The sequence below is a fragment of the Poeciliopsis prolifica genome, unplaced genomic scaffold (genome assembly GCF_027474105.1).
Source record: "Poeciliopsis prolifica strain line A6 unplaced genomic scaffold, Auburn_PproV2 SCAFFOLD003, whole genome shotgun sequence".
In the NCBI taxonomy this organism is placed as follows: domain Eukaryota; kingdom Metazoa; phylum Chordata; class Actinopteri; order Cyprinodontiformes; family Poeciliidae; genus Poeciliopsis; species Poeciliopsis prolifica.
In genome coordinates, this window is record NW_026562378.1 from 6,481,569 (window position 1) to 6,503,421 (window position 21,853).

Here is a 21,853-nt window from a genome sequence, read left to right on the forward strand (position 1 = left end):
GGTTTCAGTTTTATGTTGCAGACTTTTTTATATTTTTGCATTGATAGAAAATATTTACAAGTATTTCTGATAGGACATTAGCCACGCATATACCCCAAAAGCTATAATGAAACAAAATAAAGGAAGATGAAGTAAAAAATAAAAAGAAAATCTTTATTAACATCTGAATAAAAATTGCGTTTTGAATTTTTTATTTTATTTTTTTAAACCCGTCTCAATTGTTCATGGAGAAATCTTTCTCCATAAGTTCTGATGGTTGCGTGATTTCAGGTGATGACATATAGCTATGACTCATACTCCACCCGTTATGTGATCCTATGCGAGTTCGTGCATTAGGACAAATGAGTTGTTGGTTTTTTGCAGCCCATATTGCAGAGAGCTCTCCAGACATTGCATGTACTTTGGAAAGCATGCAGAGACAGGCATGCTTTCCAACATTCTGCAGAACGTCACCGATCCCGCACATTGTGATGATTGTGTTTCAGTGTCTTGTACAGTGATTCATGCAAGAACCACCGCTACTGCTTAAGACGTACAATTTACTATATCAGTCAACTGACTGACTGAGTTACTCTTTAGATAGATTTTTTTTTCTACATTGGTGTACACAAACACAGTCACGCTGATTTACTTCACCAGCTTTTGTGAATGGCCCCACCTGCTGGTCACACACGAAACTGTCACAAGTTTTCAAATTTGGGATTTTTTGAAATGTATTTTATTTTACATCGTTTTCCACTTATTGTTTTGTTTTGTATTGTGAGTGTTAATAATACATCTGTTTTCCAATTAGCATAGACTGAACTCCAGAAGAAACACAAGTTGTTTCAGCTGAAACCGAGGCTGAGCAACAACTTCTCCTGAAAAGAGACGCAAAGATGAGCCACAGAACAAAGTTGTCCATCTTTATTGGTGAGTTACGGACTTATGCATGTTAGATATGAGTGGCAAACCGTGTTTAGACTTTTCGATACCAGTGCAAGTCACATGCTCAGACGGTCAAAACACAAGGGCTGGAAATATCATATTAAATTAACAGGAAACCAAGCATCCCATTCAACGGTCGTGACTTTATAACACTTGAACGGAACAGACGTTTGTACAAAGCTTCATAGTGTCACATTTTTTGGTCATAACTATGGCATTTAGGTGCTTTTTGCAGGGCTTTCATTGTGTGTATGACCAGAGAGAAAATGCATTTGAAATGTGTGTTTTAAGTAAAAAGGAGACAAGTTCTCAAGGTAACTTGTATGAAGAGTGGCTTCTATAGTTTACATCTTAAAATATTCTTAAAATTGCATGATAGGATCTGTGCAGGAGAAAATAAACATCGGAAGTCAGCGCGAACGGCCGAAGTTGCATATATTGTAGGTTTCTTGTACAAACCTATTTTTTGTGGAGGATTTTGCAGAATGCATTTTGTTACTTGTGATTTTATTTTATTTTATTTTTTACTTATTGGCATTATCAGACAAAATGTCAAAGAGTTGCAGCTGTAAAATAATAAAAAAAACAAAGTAGGAAAAAAACACCTGGATTATGAATATTATTGGACTTAAAGAAACGGCTATTATCAAAATATATTCGTCATTACAAGAAAAAACATACCTCAATACCTGATTAGCTATCGGTGATGTGTCAGAGCAGAGTAAGTTTTGTAAACTTTTACACTTAGAATGCATGTTTTATCTTTGTTTTTTGTTTTTCCTGGATTCACAGAGACCTTACTAGCACACAACGTCATGCACTTTAAAACTTTTACAAAGAGCACTTCTCCATCCGACACAGAGTGCAAACAAACTACTAGAACAGAGACGGCCGGTCAGAAACAGAACAAGTCGATAATCGAGCACGGAGAAACTGTAATGCGTTTCGAACTACTAGAAAGACAACAATCAGCTAACACAACCTCTGAAAGAGAAAGGGCGAGGGACTACGTCTAATCATTTGTTCTACGATACACAACTCGATTTCTTTTTTTATTTTTCAAATCTACAACAGGTGCACTCTGACTCCTTATGGCCGTCTTTCTTTTTCAACAGCATGCCCAGCCCCTGATTGCCTTTGTTCGAAGATGCCGGAAGACAAGTGGTGGCTACATCTGATTGGAGTAGGAGGTGGGCCCTCCCACCTGGCTGTATTCGGACGGCTGGTCGAAGCTCCCCTGGGTGTTGTAGCTTCCCGACTGGTCAAAGCCGCCCTGGTTGTAGGGCTGCTGGTCGAAGGTGCCGGCCTGTTTGTCGGGCGCGCTGCCTGCCAACCTGGAGCCACCCTTGTGCCAGCTGGTCTCCTTGAAGACAAACCAGATGTTTCCAGCCCACAGAACGAAATTGAGAAATCCAAACACCTGAGGGAAACAAAAAGAAGCAATCATGAATCTTGACTCATAAACTCTGTTCCCCCGCCCAAACTATAAGCATGCTACATTGTAGAAATAAATGACAAATACATCCACTACACATAATGTATCATGTGCAAAACTAAAAATTTGGTCTACTATATGATACAATGCCCATGCAACGAAGTCCTCTGCAATAATGTGTTAATGAATATAATAGATCAGAAGGAGTGACTCAGACACTTTAATGAAATAGCTCACCTTTTATTCTGATATTAACAGAATTTAATCTGAAACTTTAACTCTAAAAGAAAAAAAAATCTTGTTTCTTTTCTGGTTTCCCAGCATAACAGGATACATGGTTTTTAAGCCCTACCACTGAGGTGTTGAGCCCAGACCACCGAGGCCCGTGCAAAGAGGCGCACTTGTTCGTCGGGTCTTTACAGGCTGGGATGAGAAGCTGCACCTCGTCCGGATCAGTGGCCACCTTCACATCGGACAGGGCCTTGGCCCAAGCAGAGGAGCTGACCAGCCACATGAAGGAAAACACCACTGTCACCACAAAGTCCTGAGGGAAACAAAGAAGAACTCAGTTTCAGACTCACTGAATAAAAAAAACTTTTTCATTTTTTCGTTGGTCAGGAAAAATGTATTTTCAACAGTGCTTTGCATTCACTTATAAGAACAGCTGATGTAAGATGTGAAGGAACAAGTAAGAGCTTATCGTACTCACGATGAGCGGTCTTTGGCTGTTTTCGCGGTACTTATTGAGGAAGAAAATGTAAACCACAGTGGCCACGAGAGAATACAGGAAGGAGAAAACGGCAATGGTGACGAAGAACTCAGCAGAGGAAGAGTAATCTCCGGTGAGGAACACACGCTCCGTCCTCATGGCCTCACACATGGGTGCTTCAAATGACACTTGGTGCAACCTGCCGCACACAAAGGGATGTTGTACTTCATTATCACACATGGATATTAAAATACGCCGTCTCGGCTCTGAGACAATATTGCGACTCTAAACAACGAAGAACACTGCCCAACTCATGACACGAGAGGGAATGTGCTCAACACTCACCTGAAAGGATAACCAAAGTCAATGCCGATGTTCAGGTCGCTGCTGGCCTTCTCCATGCAGTCCACACTGATCCTGAGCTGTCCTGAGTAGCCACCACATGTGGCGAAAGCGAAAATGGCAAAGAGCTGCAGAGACACATCAACATCTAAGAAACACTGACCAAAGCAACGCATTCAAAGGATGAGAGAGCATATAAGAAGTAAATCCTGGGAGAAAACCTGCAAGAGATTACAAAGGACAGTGCTCTAGATCCACATTACAGCAGGACAGGAACGATTCAACGTGAAGCTTCAATCGATTAGTTGAGAACAAAGCAGTTTAGTGATGTGGAACAACGGCCTAGTCAAAAAGTAGAACTCAAGCCAACTGGGAATCCATGGCAAACTTGAAAATTGTCTGTGAATTAGCTCTGGATAATCCACATCTGTGGTCTAACTAAGCTACAACTAAAAACACTAGGTCTCTACATGCCACTGCACCGTCACAAATGATTCAAAAGACACATGAATGCTTTTGAAAGGCACTGTCTGCAAAAAAATAAATAATAATAATAAAATGACATTGAAAACATCTATTTCTGATACTTTAGGCATTTCAGGAAATGTGCAAAAAAATGTAATAACAATAGATTTTATCTCAGGACTCCTTGGGAAGGTTTTTTTTAGATGTGGATTAAAGTTCCATTAGAAGTGTGAACAGAAGAAAAAACCAACAATCAGTTTTTCTCCTCAAAGCAGAGACTTGTGAACTACTTCACACAGGTAAAACTGAAGGGCAAAGGCCAATTGTCAAAGCCAGAAGCCAGAACCTTCTTCTAAATTAACAAACACACACACACGCACGCACCCCCGCACCCCCCCCCCCACACACACACACATTTCCTGCCCTCAGTTTGCTCTCTTAGCCTAGTTGTCCATAGAAACTCCCCACTGCCTCAAGAGTTCTCAAAGCCATAATCACCATAATCAGAGCTGATGCCCGGTTTGCATGAACTACCCATATCGTAGGCAGCTGGATGTGCAGCTTGCCAACATCCGGAAATGCAGTTTATCTCTCAGTCTGAGTGAACCTGGGCCACTGGAGGGCGCTGTGGGATCAGTGACAAGAAGTAGCTGTGCTCAAATGTATGCCTGCCATCTCAGAGACAAAACTTAAACACAGAGTCAGTATCGCTTCAAATTTGAGTTAAATATCGAATGCTTAGTTGATCCTCTGGACGTGTACCAGGCCCGAGACTGAAACACCAGGAACCGCAGAGTGACCATAACAGACGTGGGCAGCACACCTTCAGCAAGTGGCGTTCAGCGCTGACACAGTTCAGGATCTGGACGGTAAAATAAAGCAGTGAATTAAGCAGATTGCTGCCATGTTCATGCCTTGAATCACTATGCAACCATAAGACATAAACATAATATTTCCTTAATTCAACCTTTTATTAAAATGAAAACCTACACATTGTAGAACCAACTATTGAGTGTAGCCACAAGATTCTCAAATGTGTTTTGTTGACTGTTGAAATTAGCAAAGAGGTATTTTCCCCTTTGCCCCATAAATGTGTTGTGTCCATATTAGTGTCCTGTTAACTAGAGTTGGTAATTACATAATCTCCATTGTAGTGGAAAAAGTATTTGTTGCCCTACAGATTTATTCTGTTTTTGCTTTTTCTAAAATCACACTTGACGGTTTCTTTTTTTCCTTTTTCAAATAATTAATGAAATTGCTCCAGAAACATGATTCAGTGGCTGTGCCATGCATTATCCAAGCGTGCTTGAGCTTTATGTCATGAGCCGATGCAACTTCAAGATTTTCTGGTGGTCCGTTTTTTTCTTATGAGTGAGTGGAAAGCTTTCCTAAAAGTTGGGAACAACAACCCAATTCCTATCGAACCCATTTAACGTTGGGTATTTTAAGTTTCACAATACTGTGAGCTGTGTGTCACAATACTTGACAAGTTTCTCTGGGATCTTGGAGAAGAAACGGGCCCACAGCATTACATATCAATACTTTCAAGGGGGCAGTAGATAAATTTTTTTTTTCACTTAGATACGTAAATTATGTGAAAGTGTGTCTTTATAGCTGCACTATGTCGTTTTACAAAAATATGTTTCTTACGTATTTGTTAAGACTGTCACCATGTCGTGGCAGCATAGTATGAATCAGGTAATCAGTGAAAAGATCGACCTCTTCCACCTCCTCCCTGAGCCACTATTGCCGTCTGAAGGAATGTGTCACTCCCGGTCAAAAGCAACCAATCAGAGCCAGGAGGAACCCGCCGTAAATCAAACTTGTGCATGTGCTTCTAAATGCGGCCATGCGAACTAGTTTGAGCATTCACTGCAGGTTACGGTTTTGCAAACTAGTGGTAGTGTAGCAGAAAGGGGGACTATGTGTACATGAGGATGATTGACATCACTAAGACCCTCCCCTTTGCTCTGATTGGCTGTTTCTCATGGAGCTGTGTATTTATGTTCATGACTGCAAAACGACAGAGAGGAGGTGGAGGGGTTTGAGATAGTTTACAAATGATCTGTCTCATGTTATACACTCACAGCATAATGGCAGTTTTAACAAATATGTTATAAAAACATTCTTTTTTTTTAATTAAAGGTACATACTGCAGCTTTGACTCAATAGTAAGGAGGTAAACGTGAGTGTGCGGTGTTGATGCTGTGTAGGCATAATCTCTGATTACAGCAGCCCAGATTAAAGTCAAAAGCTTAATAATAAACAACAGACTCTCATTAGGGTTTGCTGCCTGCAGCTTTGGGCCTCAGGTGGAGCCGGAGTGCCGCATACATTGAGCACAGCTGGAACATCTGCAGAAAAATCTCCAAACTGAGGTGGCTTGTTCACCCACAGAGACGAGTGAATGGCAGCGCAAGTGAAATCTCCTACCGAAAGAGCCGAAAGAGGATGCAGATGCAGACAAATCAAATCCAGGAAAGTGACCAGAGGAGCGACGGGAATGAATGCTGCCGTTTAATTAACCACACAGAGCCGCAGATAAGCATCTCTTTCACGCTCTCTTTCAGCTGCCTCGTCCTTACTGTGAATTTTTTTTTTTTCAGCTCGGTTTTTAGCCCCTCTCATTTCTTAACCGGGGCCTTTGAACAGGAGAGCGTGGCATTGTGGAAGGAGGGTGGATGCTAAGCCTCGCGCCCCTGTGTGTTTATCTGCCTCTCCCAGCTGGGCTCCTCAGGGAACAAGAGATAGAAGGAGAGAAGAAAAAAAAGGGGGGGCGGGAGGCAGGGAGGTAGAAGAGAAAAGCTGAGGGGAGAAATAGATACAGTGGAAGGGGCGAATAAAGCGGGAGCGCAGGAATTAAACCGGTCTGCAGTGTGAACGAAGCTACGAAAACATCTCAGTCTCCCCTCATCTCTACTGACCTACATGGCACCAAACGCTCCGGTCTGAAGTGAAAGTTATGATTTGATTTCATGGCAAATTAACAACCTGGAATATACATACAAAAAGAAAAAAAGAAAAAAAAACACATACACAACCGGGTGATATTATCTGCAGATTTTAATAAGCGGACAAAGATTTTTTTCTAATAAATGAGCTCGAGCAAATTGAGAAGCTCCAGTCAGTTGAAAGGACGCATCAGGGCACAGACTTGGCCACCAGTGGTCAGAGTCGATGTCTGCCGCCCCAAAATTGTTGCTGAGCAGGACAGAAGTGAGTGTTGCTGTGAATCATGGATAGAAAAGACAGAGGAGGCAAAAAACAATCTACATTTAGAGCTTAATTACCTCATAAACAAAAATATGTGGCTGGAGAGTAATTCCTTCTTATTTAGTTTAATTTTTATTAGTTATGGCAGTAGTTTTAGATTTCTCATGCTTCATTCTAAAAACGCAGAGTTTCCAACTGGATGCATGGGTTCCCGCCATTCAGTCCAACATCCGGGTTCGTCCAGGACAAACGCTATCTCTGATTCTAAAAATGGCAATCAATATTTGGGTGCAACCAATAATATATGTGAATTGTCTAATTCAGGTTGTTTTAATTAGTTTCTACGGTGTATTTGCTCATTTTTATTAGTTATTGTTAATTAATTATTGTTGAATTTTAGGGGTTCTCTCCGGGTTCTCGGGCTTCCCCCATTCAGTCCAACATCCATGTTCATCCATTACAAATTTTCTCTATGATTATGAATATATATATATAAATATATTTAAGTTTGCATGTTTCCTCTATTTCAGTAGTTCTAGCTTCGTACTTCATGGCAGCATGGTCTGCTGCTAAAAATATACATTTATTGAGTTGTTTTGGAAATGACTTTTTCTTCTACCCCTTTACAAGAAGGATGTGGTTTATGAAGGTGCAATAGAAAACAAGTCTTAGGTAAAAAGTTGTGTGATCAATGCTACACTGGAACACAGTAGTTAAAAATAGGTAACTCATTTAGAAGCAGCTAATCCTTTCCTGCAAAGGAAGTTCTTTGTCAGACTCACAGACTGAAGTAAATGGACATTTATTTTAGTAACTGGGCCTTCAGTGCCAAAGGACAATCACTACCCATATCTGCATAAAGCTGCATGTGACCATTTTTCTGCATTCACAACAGTTGGATAAATACAAAAATGAGGTTGCATTTGTGTCCTTTGGACCTCAGTTTTGATCACAATATTTTGTTGTATATTCTACCACGTTAATAGATGTATAATTAAAATTCAGACAATAAAAGTAAAAAAAGAAAAAAAAAGAAAAAGCATTTTAATTATGAAAAAAGCTGCATTAACTACAAGTTCCATTAAGTGACTGTTGGATCGGTAAAAATCATTAATTTATTTGATCACCATCATCACAAATGGACTAATTCTTATTTTTACGCAATGATAAACAACGTGATAAACACTAATTACTCGTGCAAGCCAGAGTCTGTTAAGGAAACTATATAATTCAAAATAATTCAGCTGATTTGCATAGCACTGACTGGGTTCGAGTAAATCTGATTATTCTGTATTTGACTTGCTGGTCATCAAACTGGAACAATAAGGGGAAAAATTGCCGTCTACTGGCAGCCGGACTGCTGACGTTTATATGAGCAGCTGACGAAGCTTTTGTGACAGTCAGATGAAATGCCATCATCTACCAAACCTATTTTAAGACAATACCAAGAGAGAGATGTGAAGAACATTTCTCACCTTCCCCATTAATACTAATTAACTCTATGTCAGCCATGGTGTTATTCACAGCCCTGAACCCAGTGGGTACTGAGATTTTTGCCTAAGTAGATAGTAAACGTCGTCTCCTTCATCATTTTGACCAGCCGCGCCTCTTCCTGTCGCAGGGAACAGTTATTTCAGTTGTGACAAACAAATCTCTGACCTGGCAAGTCTCTTGCGATATCTGTCAACGGCTGTTGCTAATCTCAGTGTGCATCTCCCTTTGACTTGTTTTGTGTGTGTGTGTGTGTGTGTGTGTGTGTGTGTGTGTGTGTGTGTGTGTGTGTGTGTGTGTGTGTGTGTGTGTGTGTGTGTGTGTGTGTGTGCACTGACGCTTGTGCACAAAATGCTAATCAAATCCACTTGGCACCTGTGGGATTGAAGGATAGATAGTGGCATATCAAAGAAAGTGGCAGGACAGTCAACAACAGAAAATGTAACATAAAATCCGATAAGGTTGTAACACATAGAGATAGAAGTGATGGATCGGATACAATCTTTCGTTTAATGAGGTGCTCCTTATCCAACAGCAGGCAGCCCTTGAAGTGACAAACTCTACAGCAAATAAATAATAACAGAGAAAATAACACTCGAACTTTGTGTTAAATCTATCACAATGTGCAGTTCAGATGTCTTTTTAGACAGTCTTATTGCCAAACACGGCAAAACAGAGGCAGTAAAAAAAAGTGTTAATGACCCTTTAGTTTGTGCACATGAGATTCTCCGACCACCCAGAGGCAAACAAAGCTGGTGTACAGTACGGTACTCATGATGACATCAAACAATAGTTGGTCAGATGCGGGTTTGGATGGGAAGACCACGATTACTCATGAATGAGACTCACGATGGACGCCCGGGCTTTGCCCCGTGAGTCACAAGGCCTCATGTAGTGTACTTGCAGAGCTGCTCTGTGCGACAAGCTTCAGCAGCATGGCTATGTTTATCATTTGCAATCATGTGCTCAAGCAACTGTGCAATTCTCTTTCCCCCCCACCCTCTCTCTCCTCGCTTCTTTTCTTTCACTCTTCAGACGCATAAGCATGCAGCTGGAAACGGTGAAGAGTTTGGGCACATCTCAAAGGACAGCTTCTGCATGAGTTGGCCAACATGGGAGACAAGGGGGACCTTCCAGCTGTTTGGAGCAGAATATGCCAGCCGCTGATGGCGTGCCAGCAAGAACGAGATCTGCGCACACATACATTTTTATTTTGTATTCGAAAGGGCTCACTATTGATATAATGGATCACCAAGCCTCGTGCTATAACACTAACCCTAACACTTAAAACTAAATTCCTCATCTCAATGCTTAGTTTTATTCAAAGACTTACATCTAATAGTTTGGTATTTTTGTGTGTTTCAGAGATATGACAAAAAACACATAGTGCATTTGCCTGCAGGCCTGACTAATTATGAATTCACATTGTGCTTGTGCAGATCCAGTGCTGACTCTTTATCCAGGAAACCAAGACATGCAGCAGCTGACTAGGAAGTCTTAATTGTAGTTGACATAACCTTTTAAAAGCCCACAATTTGTCCACACAATCAACCAGACGTACAGTCCAAGGTTCATTGTCTGCAAACTAAATGTCATTTGCTGCCTTCATAAAAACCTTCAGTGCCTAAGGGCGAACACACAAAGCAAACCAGCAGACATGTTTCCACTGACCAGCTGCTGTTTGTAAAAACCTACCACCGGGATTAAGATTATACCACATGGTCATAATTAATAGGAAATACCGTGGCTGATTTTTGTGGTATTGCTAATGACTTCAGAAAGGTGATGTCAGTGTGAAGGAAGGCTTCCATTTGAAACGCAGTCTGAAAATGTCTCGTCTATCTGGAAGAGCTGAAATTCGCCAATCGTTATAGGATCAAGCTATTGCTGCAAGATGTCCATTTGTGGGATTTAACTGTCAGCAAAGATGTCTCAGTTTGTCAGATGGGACGCAGCCAACGTCCCATCAGACAAACTGCTCAAAACCATTAACCTGGTTATGCATATCTACAGGAGTTCATGTATTAACTTTAATTAGTACGTAGGTCTATTCCTCAATCATAACTTCACTCACCCACAAGTCTACATAACTCAACTCTACCATTTAGCATTGTTTGTCCTCCCTCACTCTCAACTGTTCTTTCACCTCTATCACTTTCATCCCTCATCCCTCAACCCTTTCAGTGCTACCAGGGATTAGTCAGTGTAAATAGTGACATTTTCCATGATAATCAATCAACATTTGTCATAACTTTCTAGCAAAAGTTACAAGTGATTGCCCCTCTGCACACGCAGCTGAAGATATGACACCCAGGAACTACCGATGAGCCACAATAACAAATCTAAACTCCAAAGTTTGGATGAGGAGAAGGACATATGGAATGGGCACAGCTCACATGTTGAAGTAAACGAAGAGCTCAGCCACAAACCAAAGCTCTCAGTTTATCAGCCTGTATGTGTTCTGACCTTCACCTATATTCATAATGTATGGACATTAACCAAATAATTGACATTCAAGTTCAGAGCGGCTAAAATTAGGTTCTTCTGTATAGGGTGGATGGGTGAAGCCTTAGAGAGAAAATGAGGACCTCTATCATTTGGAGAAGCTTGCAGTGGAGTCACTGCTCCTCTACTTCGAAAGCAGTCAGTTGAGGTGGTCACTTTGAAGGTGTTAATGAGGAAAAGGTGTCTCCTTTGCTCTGGGAATATTGTGGCATTCCCCACAGCGAGCTTGAGGGTTTTGCTGGGGAGAGAGTTGTCTGTCTGGGTTTCCCTCCTGGGCCTGTAACACCCATGATTTGCTCTGAAAACAATCAATACAGAACTTGATTGTATTTGAAATAAAAGCAAAGCAAAGCAAACCCATTGGATATGGGGGCAATGTGCAACACCTTTTCTGCACAGTGCTTATATCAGTGGTAGTATTTTGTAGACGCTCACTGCGGTCTGAAAAGGGACCAATGTCATAATCTAACACTGCCTTTGCAGGTTCCTCACGTCACATTAAAAGCAAGGCTGCAACTTTGGCTCAAATGAAGACGAACTACAAATGATTGGAGAAAAGAAAAACAGGATCCCGCCCGTCTTTTATCAGAGAAGAGCAGCTTATAGGAAAAAATAACCACGGGTGTCACAGCAGAATAAATCTGAATTCATGACCTTAATTAAAATAGCTAGTTACTGTATGAACCCGCGGGCCAACGGAGACACAGAGGAATATTCTCTTTCGGGGGAAGACAGACGGAAAGACGGAAAGGTGTTGCACTGAAAAGGTCACTGGTAGTGCCAGAAATGTGAGGACCGGATGTGGTGTGGGCTGGGGGAGGCAGTGAAGCGCACATAATGACCCACACGTCTGACGAGGTGTGGGCCAGTTTCCTTACGTCTGACGAGGTGTGGGCCAGTTTCCTTCTTTCCTTCCTTCCTTCCTTCTTTCTTTCCTTCCTTCCTTCCTTCCTTCCTTCCTTCCTTCCTTCTTTCCTTCCTTCCTTCCTTCCTTCCTTTCTTCCTTCTTTCCTTCCTTCCTTCCTTCCTTCCTTCTTTCCTTCCTTCCTTCTTTCCTTTCTTCCTTCCTTCTTTCCTTCCTTCCTTCTTTCCTTCCTTCCTTCTTTCCTTCCTTCCTTCCTTCCTTCCTTCTTTCCTATCCATCCATCCATCCATCCATCCATCCATCCATCCATCCATCCATCCATCCATCCATCCATCCATCCATCCATCCATCCATCCATCCATCCATCCATCCATCCATCCATCCAAGGTGTTCCCAAATCAGAGGGGAAATATAGTCATGCCCAATGAGTAGATGAATCAAAAACATCAAAAGAGGAAATGGCCAAGAGGAATCCTGATCTGATGCATGAACCACCTCACCTGACTCCTTTACATGCAGAAGAAACCACCTTGTGGAGGGAGCTAATTTCAAACACTCCTGATCACTCTTTGGCTCATCATCCATATAAAATGGCCAAAGGTGAAGGTTTGAATGTGGAAGGCCTGCTAAATTTAGAGCTTTGCTTTCCTGGCTCAGTTCTTTCCTTGGTGTGACAGACAAGAGTAGCACCCACCTCTCTGGAGATGATCCATCATCCGCTCCAGTCTAGAATCGCTTGTGAACAAGACACTTGGATATTAAACTCTTCCACAGAGCACCGGCCCAGAAGGAGGAATCCATCTTTTTACCAGCCCAGATCCACGGCTTCACGCTAAGAGGTCACTAAGAGTCATTGGTATTCTGAGGTTTTACACATTCAAACACAAAAATAAAGTGTGCGTGACATAATTCCTAGGTTTTAAAGTCTTTTGTGAAATACCAGAGAAAGAGTCAGAGCGACCAGCGTTTTCTCTGGCTGTATGCAGCGTAGAGTATTGTAGTGCTAACCGTCTCGACGGTGCTGCTGTGGAATCCAAAAAGCTACATAATGGGCACAGTGACACAGGATAACGCCGGGCAAAACCTCGATAAACAAGCCGCCATTTGAGACCAATTTCAAGAATGACCAGCTAGATTTTCTGACAGACGTTGTGTTAAGTCAACCAAAATGGGTTCCATTCAAAAAACCAATGTTGAGCACAGCCTCACACAGTATTCATAAGGACTGAGAAAACTCCATATGGGACCCATATACACATTTTAGCTGGGCAAGAATGCTTTCTTTGGTGTGATGAAATAGGTGCATTTTTTTTTGTCTTTTTTTCTTGTCAAGACCACCAAGTCTGTTTCAGGTCAGTACCTGCTGACAGACACCTGTAAACTCACCTTAATCGTGCGGTTCGTGGAAACTGAAAGTCAGATTCGTGGGTTCACTTCATGCAACTGTGATGAACCCCCATCTCTCTTCAGCTGATGAAAACTACGACCCTCTTCACACTTGCAAAGCCTCACACACAGGGGGACAACAACACACACACTTACACACACACTATCTGGGCGAATGCTGAACACCCTGGTGGCTCCAGCAATTTTTCTCTACACAGCAAAAAGTCCAGTGTTAATTTAACTCCCACAGAGTTGATTTTAACACTTTTTCAGTGCTTATATAGTCCACTCTCATCAAGAGTTAAATTAACACTTTCAATATAGTTAAAATTTTAACACTTTATCAGAGTTACTTATTTAACTCACAAAACAGGGTTAATTCAACACTGTGGGATATACTGGATAACACTGATCCAGGAACAAAAATTTACCACTTTATTAGTGTTGATTTAACACTTTCAAGTGTTATTCATTCCAAAAAGTTACTTTATGATTATGATTAATTATAATAATTAAGAAAAAAAACTTGACACAAGTACATACATTTTGAACACTTTATTTTTGCAGCTGTGTTCCCAACATTTTAAATTGTGGTACAATGATCACACATTCATTAGAAATGCCATAAGAGTTTTGAATATCAAAAGAAATTTAAGTTCAGGGATTTTTACTAAATGCCTTTCTTCACTTTGAACAATTTTGAAAGCATGATGATGATCAAATGTGTCCGCTTGGATACAGTTTTTGACACACAAAAACAGGTCAACATTTTTTAGCCTGACTTACTCACAAGAGAGCAAAACGGACTGGTTTAGCAGCCTTGCTCTCACGTCCCTAACTCTGGGCGATTCCTTCATTTTGCCCACGTCAATGTTATACACTGTTGTCTGCAGAAATGTGTAGAAATTCATCAATGCAGCATCATAAGAGAAATTAAACACAAAATGTGCTTTGAATAGCTCATCAAATGTTCCAAGAGAACTGTTTGTCTGGCATGGGATGAGGCACTTATCCATGACGATGTAGAAGCTGTCAATCTTGCTTTTCTGACGCCCAACAGCAAGGAGGTATGGCTGCAGACCCCATTGTCCCCGAAGATGCTCCTCTAAACTGCAGCATGACTAAAATTAAAAAGATATACACCAAACATTAGAAACAAAACATACAGCTTTACGATACGTGACATAAAAATAAATTTAAGTATGCCCAGACATCTTCAAAGCTGTCATTCAAACATCTGTATTTATGCATGTCTATAAAAGGAAATAGACAAATAATTTTGCATATTTTAAATTTCAATTACCTTATGAATGACAACAAGTCTCTCATCTGCATCACTTGCACTGATTTTTGGAGACTTCTGTCCTCCTGGTTGCGGTGGAAGAAGATGTAAGAGAAGTAACAGCGAGGCCATTTCTTGGTCATAGCCTGAGGACAAATTTATAAAAGTTTTCAGCTATAATATCAGAACTTTATGAATACTCTGAATAGTCAACTATCTTCAGATATATCCAGGTACTTACTAGATGTGTTAGTGAGGTCATCGCTTTGAAGACTTTCCGCTGACTGCACCAAACTTCTCAACTCAGGTGGAGAAGTGAAACGCTTAGCCTCCTTGATGACATTTGGTTTGAAGAACACATCCCACTTCTGCAGCAGTCTGGATGAGGTTTCTTCACTGAATAGGAGACGGAAGTCTTGATCAATCTTTAATAGCATGTAGAAATCAAACCATTATAACAATGTAAAAATCCACATTTAAAGACTTCAGTTGAACACTTACCAATCCTTTTGTGTCCAGGAACCCGGGAATGTGGTCAGGATATATCATTTCTTCCACTGGCATCTTTAATAAGCTTGTGACGGTGCTCAAAAGTCTCTCTCATCTTCTGAAAGATCACGGACCTGTCTGTGGTGTGGTTAAGCAGAGATATGGCCTCCTGGCAGGCATTCCCATCAAGCTGTTTTTCAACAATCACAGTTCTCTGTATATTTGGGCCTCCAGATGAAATGTAATTGGTGCTACTTGATGGCACAAGAGATCCTCTTTGAATCTTCCTTAGGACCGTTTTAAGACGCCATGAAATGTATCCAGTGCTGCTTGCTGCATCATAAAAGTGCTCCTAAAAAAAAGAACAAAAATTAAATGCAAAATTACAGTTTTGAGTCACAAAATAAAAGAGCATGATTGATTGTAGAAAACAAACAAACAAACAAAAAAAACATTACATTGCCTTTTTTGGTGTATGGATCCTTGAGGGATGCCTTTGTCACTATTCCAAAGGCATACTTCTCTCTGATTGCTTTTGTGGGGGAGGGCCTAGATTTTAAATTGGTTTCAATTTTTTTACAATTATTATACATAAATTAAATAGTGTAAAAACATACCCTTGTTCATCAATCATGTGAGCCACCAGTATGTTCACCATTTGTCTTCTTGTGGCATCAGTTAGGGTTTCTGTAGTTTCATACTCCTGCAGAATTTCTTCACCACCAGACTTGCTTTGTAGGACACCTTCAACAAGCTATAAAATGAACAATAAAAAAAGAAAGAAAAAAAAAAAGGAAATATGCAATATGCAGATGACCAAAATATGACAAAACATGTCTGGGCATACAAAACAGAATTTAGAGGCAGACAAAAAATATTGTTACATTTTTAGCAGACACTGAGTTATCAGGATTCTCAGTTTTTTGCTTCTTGCGTGGCATCTCATCCATTAGTATTGTTGATGTTGATGCATTTGAGTTGAAGCTTGAGTCAGAAGCAGATGACCATTCTGAGAACTCTGAAGAAAGAGACAATAGACATCAGTTACATTCTTTGGTAAAATCTGTAAAACTGTTGATTTAATTTGCTTTGGTATCTCACCATCATAGCAGAAAACTGTCTGTACCACATTGCCTTGTCTAAGGAGGTCACTGAATATTTCTTCGTCAACTTCAGTATCTGTTGCATCTTTGTATGTAACTTTGGTATCAGGTGGCAGGCAAAATTGTTCAATGACTGAAAAAACAAGGCAAGATTTAGAGCCTAATTCTGTAATTAGCTGGATTTTTTTAAACTAACAGTTACTTGATATTGATCATGTGATTAGCATAAAACATATTAATGAAAATACAATTTTTACTTACCACAAATGTGTAAAATATGTGTTAAACAGACATACATTGAAAAGAATAATGCCCATGCCCCACAGATGATGAATAAATAACAAACCTTTCTCATGAAACTGATTAAAGTCAAACGGCCCTTCGACTTCCTCCAACTTCACATACTTTTGCAGGTCACCAAACTTTACATGGATCAGCATTTTATTTAAGCATGGGATAAACCTAGACAAAGCAAAATAAGGTAAAGGTCAAGAGTTCACCTCACTGTAACTCTGCTATTGGTGTCACGTGACTTCGGCTCGTTGAAGGATAAACTTCGGCTGACTTCGGCTCGTTGAAGGATAAACTTCGGCTGACTTCGGCTCGTTGAAGCTAATAGTCGTTAGCTTACATTCACAAGGCCAAAATTATCATTTTAAACGGCAAAAACGTAGAAGTATATTTTTTACGAGTGTATGGTCCGACAAAATATGTTTTGTAAGAATTACCATTATAATAATATCAGGTGTAAGTGCTACTAGCTACCAGCTAACATGTTGTGTAAAACTGTTGCAAAATGGACATATTCAGCTGCTTTTCATTATGTGGTAATTAGTAGAAATAGTCAAATCACTCACTCTGTCAATGTAATAGTGCTGGACAAAATATTTAGTAAGTTGGACACTTACCGTGTAGAACAGGAATGAAGAAAATGGAGCCGTGTTCAGATTGAAATCAAACTGAAGCAGAGGGGGGAGTTTATTTATCTCCCAGCAGAGTTAATTCAACACCAACGCAATCAACTCTGCGAAATAACTCCAACACTGGGCATCATTTAAATCGCTAAATGTTAAAAATACACTTACTGAGTTAAAATTAACTCTGACACGTTTAACCCTGAAATTTTAACACTCCAGTTTTTGCTGTGTAAACTCACATCAAAGAAACTCACTTATCTTTTTTTTTTAAGCTCCAGGCTTCTGTGCAACTGTACAATAAACACAGAGTCAACACAACCCACTGCCTGACAGAGAGGGGTGGCTGTAGTAAAGCTTTGATTCAGTCGCAGTGAGGACGCCCATGGCTCGCAGGTGATCCCCGTTTTACCGTTTCCTGTCACTCGGGGTAAAAACGGGTCATTTCAAGTACCTACACAGTTTGCACAATTTGTGCGTGTTCACAAATTGGAAATACACACGACGATCGACTGCACGTAAACATAAAAGATCTGGTCGGATTCGAAGAAAACGGCAAGCGCGTAATGTGCACAAAAAAAAACCCTCTCTCCCCCAAAAAATAATCCAGATGGGTGGAAAGTTTCACCGTCCAAATGCGCAAATTTAACTCAAAATAATCCCGTTTACTCCTTGCAAAAAAAAAAAAAGCCTGTACCTTCATCAACAGCACACATGTGAATCGGAGCGACAGACAAAACATCTGCATGTTTTGCGTCGCAAAATGAAGTTATTGCACGCAAAATAAATGGTGCGCATTTCAACTCACCCATTCCAAAACCCGGATGAATCCCAGAGGCAGTTTGAGGACCTGAAACGTCCCCGCGGGCGCCAGCTGCACAGAGACAAAGCGAGGGGGATGAAAATATTATTATTGTTATGATTTTTTTTTTTCTCACCGATTAATGGAAATTGAGTTGTGATTAACCCGTCCGCGTGACGCGTCCGTTCCGTTCGGTCCCTCACCTGGTGAGCGGTGTCCATGTCAGCAGCAGGGAAATGGATCAAAAAACCTCGAACCGGAAAAAATAAACAAAAACAAAAAAACAAAAAACTAACAAACAAAAAAAGAGACTCGACTGATGTATCTGCCGCGTAAACACAGAGGGAGGGAGAGGGGGGGGTCTCTGAATCCCGACTGCTAGCGGAAAAGCCCGAACACTCGACGATTCTCCCCACCTATCTGTTTACCTTTTCATAATGAGTGAGAAGCCATGGAGACGCTCAGAGAGAGGGAGAGAGAGAGAGAGAGAGAGAGAGAGAGAGAGAGAGAGAGAGAGAAGAGACAGAGAGAGAGAAGGAGAAAGAGAGAGAGAGAGAGAAGGAGAAAGAGAAAGAGATAAAGAGAGAGAGAGGAGAGAGGCTTCATCCACTCACCCCGTCATTTGCACAGACATGAAGTTCAATCTGTTTATTTTGTCAATTTATTGCCGAGTTCAGTTTCCACATGTATTTAGTTGAACATTCAGTGCCTGTCGGTTAGTTTCTTTGGATGTTGAAGGCTTTTCTCTAGAACCGCTTGCTCAAAACATATGGAGCGACCGCAATGCCAAAACGATATGAATAAACAAGTGTGGACAAAGAGTTAAATGAGTCTTTATTCATGTCACAAACAAGCAAACAAGCAAAAAACTAGTATGTTGAAGTTAAACTATATTGTATTAGGCTATAGTAATTTTCAGAAAAAAAAAATCCTGAATAAAATGTTTGAGAAGAAAACCAAAGATGACTTTTTGTCGTAATTGTCCGCTGTCTTAATGGCACTCGTGTCCGGGTCCACAGAGCTCTGCTGTCGTTCGCCATTGAATGAGTTTCCCCCAAAGACCAAACAAGAACAAGCCTCTCAAAAAGGCCACTGAGAAAGGAAGAGAGCGCGGAGAGGGCTTCCCTGAGTCTGCTTCACTGGTGACAATTCCTTTAAAGCAGAGTGGAAAGCGCTCTGACAGCATAGCTAATTTTACAACATCCCTCCGATCGCCCCACATGAGCACGCACGCGCTTTCACCCTGCCTTCCGGACTCTTCCGTCTCCACGATTAGGCAATCGTTGCGTCTGATTGGCTAACACTTTCGCCATGTGAAATCGAAATGACGTGAACAAGAGGAATGGAGTCTCTCACAGTTAGGTGAGTTAGTACTGGCCTCAATACAAACAGCGGGATCCATGCGGACCAGCCTCACGTTCCCATCATTGACCCTCTTATTGGCTTGGAACCGTTTGCTATTGGCAAAAGACTACAACAGAGATGCGGTGTAAAAAGAAAGTTCATGTACCCTGCAAAATTTAATTTGTAATTAGTGCCTTGATGACCTTCCGGAAAAGTTTTTGGCAAATATTTTTGATGAATCAACTGTGCAACTATAGAGAATAAACAATAAAAGTCACACATTTGTCCGGAGGATGTTGGGTTAACATTCACGCATTTGAAGCTGCCTCAGTCAGCTTCAGGTGCAAGTTAAGCTCTGTCTCTGTCTGTGTTGCCCTGTGGTGCACCAATATGAATAATTCCCTTCAACTCAAATATTGTTCAGTAATTCAGGTTGTCGGTTAATCTATTACACCCCTTCCCTCAACACCTTAGCCTTAGAGGCAGCCATTAACACTTCCACACATTTTGGAGGTGAGATTCTGATCCAGTATGCTTAGTGAAATCCATAACTGGCTGGTTGAACCCAGTGCTGGATCGCTCCATGTTTGAACCACAACTAGATTGGAACAATAACCCCAAAAATGGCTGCCTTTTTGCGAGCAGCTTTTAGAGAGCAGGACTCTGGGCTCTCGAAGCTAATCTTCTCTATTCGCATTGTTTGCATGTCTTTAAATGTGCCAGACTTTCCAAAGTGAAGCAACCCTGAATGTCAGTCATCTCTCAGTTTCTGTACACTGCACCGTTAAGGGTGAAGCTACAAAAATAAAAGTAGGACTCGGAAGACAAATCACAAAAAAAAAAAAAAAATCAGAAAAAAACCCCAGACATATTTAGCTACAAGCAAACTCTCTATTTGTTTCCTGGGTTTTGCTTTGTGTGCTGTAACGACCAGACTTTTCTGCCCGAGGAAGAATAACCTGTCAGGCGCAGTGACAGGTTGTCGAAACGCATCTGAGGAAACTGGAAGTGCACTGCAGAACCAGACAGAAAACACACCTGGGTACAGTAGCTAAAGGTCAGACTGTGTGTGTGTGTGCGTGTGTGTGGATGCATGTATTTGCTTTAAGTAAGAAGAGTCGCAAATAATAACTGGATACATCTCAATAAATTTAGACAGGTATTGATCGGGGGGCATTTCTGGTTCATGTGATCCTGATGACCAAACTAAAAACATTATGCATTGACAGATGCATAATGCATAAACTCCACATTTACAGAATGGGAACCCTTCATAGATTTCGTCTGAATTTCATTTATTCTTGCTCCTACATGTTTCAGATCATTAAACAATTATTAATATCAAATAAACAGCATGAATAAATAGAAAAATCAATATTCAAATTCTGGTTTTAAAAAAATATACATTATAAAAATAAAAACAAAAGAACCTAAGTAAAATAGAGGGAGAGTGGAAACGGCATCAGCAGAAACTATCACCATTCTTCTCTTCTGCATAAGCCTCCTTTAGAATGAGCCTCACAGAGGAATTACTGCGCAGAGACTAGGTCAACCGCTTATCCATCTCAACGCACCAACACAGCTTCACTGCAATTACAGCTGGACTGCAGTCGCCGCCAGAACAAGTCCACGTCTTCTGCCGCCGATGCTTATGCTCCTAGTCTGTTTTTACAGTAACTGCTGAGTTGAGAGGGAGACAGGTAATGAAGAGACACAGAAACAAACACTGTCCAAGCAAAAGCTTCAATATCTGCAGACGTGGAGGAATAGCAATGTGAAGTATTGACTTGAGGCCAAACCTTATTCCTGTTATTTTTTCTGCAGTGACGCATTTTCCACAGACGCAAATTTTGGATGGATTCAAATGTTTCATACTCAGATGTGAATTAAACCTATCCTCGCGTGCCTATGACAACACAAAGCGATGAGGCGTGAGTAGACACCGCAACAAAAGGCAGTCTTCGGAAGTGTTTCTGCAGAGAATAGCATTAGCCCGGGTCTCATTATGCACCGTTTAGACGACGCACACACAATCAGGATTAACTCCAGGGGAGAGCGAACAAAAACCAACCAACCAACTGACCCACCAAGGTGGGACCAATCGGAATGATGCTTGCAAACCAGATGTAGAGGAAATATCTGTCTACTGCTCTTCCTCAGGAATCTGTGTTTTCCTACCAAGTTCAGCTGGTGTTACTAAATACAACAGAGAAGCATCCTTCAAATTTTAAATGGCACACAAATGCTAAAACAAGTCATTGCAGAAAGGGTCTTGGAAATGACTTTTCCCTTTTTTTGCAGGCGTACGCCTACCTAGGAGCTACTCTGCTTTAGACAGATTTAGTCATCTTAAAAATAGAAATGTAATCCAAAACAAATGCATGATGTTCAACTTCAAACAATGCGGCAGTCCTGTGTTAAACAAATCAGCTCAAAACACAGAAGGCAGCATACGTTTAATTCTGTAACATGGATGTTAAATTAACATTAGTTGACTATTAACTTTTCAAACTACTACTCCATGTGCTCCTCTTGACACTGGAAAATAAATGGTCTAGATGAGAATCTCGCTCGTCAATGT

The 21,853-nt window shown here is 40.9% G+C and overlaps 2 protein-coding genes and 1 long non-coding RNA gene across 4 annotated transcripts; all 3 read right to left on the reverse strand.

Annotated features, from left to right (window-relative positions):
* Window positions 1–891: 891 nt before the first annotated feature.
* synpra (synaptoporin a) lies at window positions 892–18,360 on the reverse strand. Its single transcript, XM_055026644.1, has 6 exons — window positions 18,132–18,360; window positions 17,935–18,000; window positions 3,417–3,541; window positions 3,072–3,270; window positions 2,715–2,906; window positions 892–2,347 (listed from the first exon to the last, which is right to left on the reverse strand). Exons 1-6 carry the CDS (start codon window positions 18,147–18,149, stop codon window positions 2,096–2,098), a joined length of 852 nt encoding a protein of 283 aa, XP_054882619.1. The 5' UTR covers window positions 18,150–18,360; the 3' UTR covers window positions 892–2,095.
* On the reverse strand, window positions 13,916–15,652 carry LOC129357350 (uncharacterized). Its single transcript, XM_055026649.1, has 5 exons — window positions 15,568–15,652; window positions 15,122–15,461; window positions 14,862–15,045; window positions 14,642–14,766; window positions 13,916–14,459 (listed from the first exon to the last, which is right to left on the reverse strand). The coding sequence occupies exons 2-5, from the start codon at window positions 15,182–15,184 to the stop codon at window positions 14,121–14,123; spliced, it is 711 nt and encodes a 236-aa protein (XP_054882624.1). The 5' UTR covers window positions 15,185–15,461; window positions 15,568–15,652; the 3' UTR covers window positions 13,916–14,120.
* Window positions 15,732–17,110, reverse strand: LOC129357359 (uncharacterized). Of its 2 annotated transcripts, none has more exons than XR_008605498.1 (3): window positions 16,211–16,429; window positions 15,994–16,127; window positions 15,732–15,863 (listed from the first exon to the last, which is right to left on the reverse strand). It is a non-coding gene; the product is annotated as an uncharacterized LOC129357359 (long non-coding RNA). The 2 variants fall into 2 exon arrangements; XR_008605499.1 differs by lacking the exon at window positions 15,732–15,863 and adding an exon at window positions 16,559–17,110 and having other exon boundaries at window positions 15,908–16,127; window positions 16,211–16,345.
* Window positions 18,361–21,853: the final 3,493 nt, after the last annotated feature.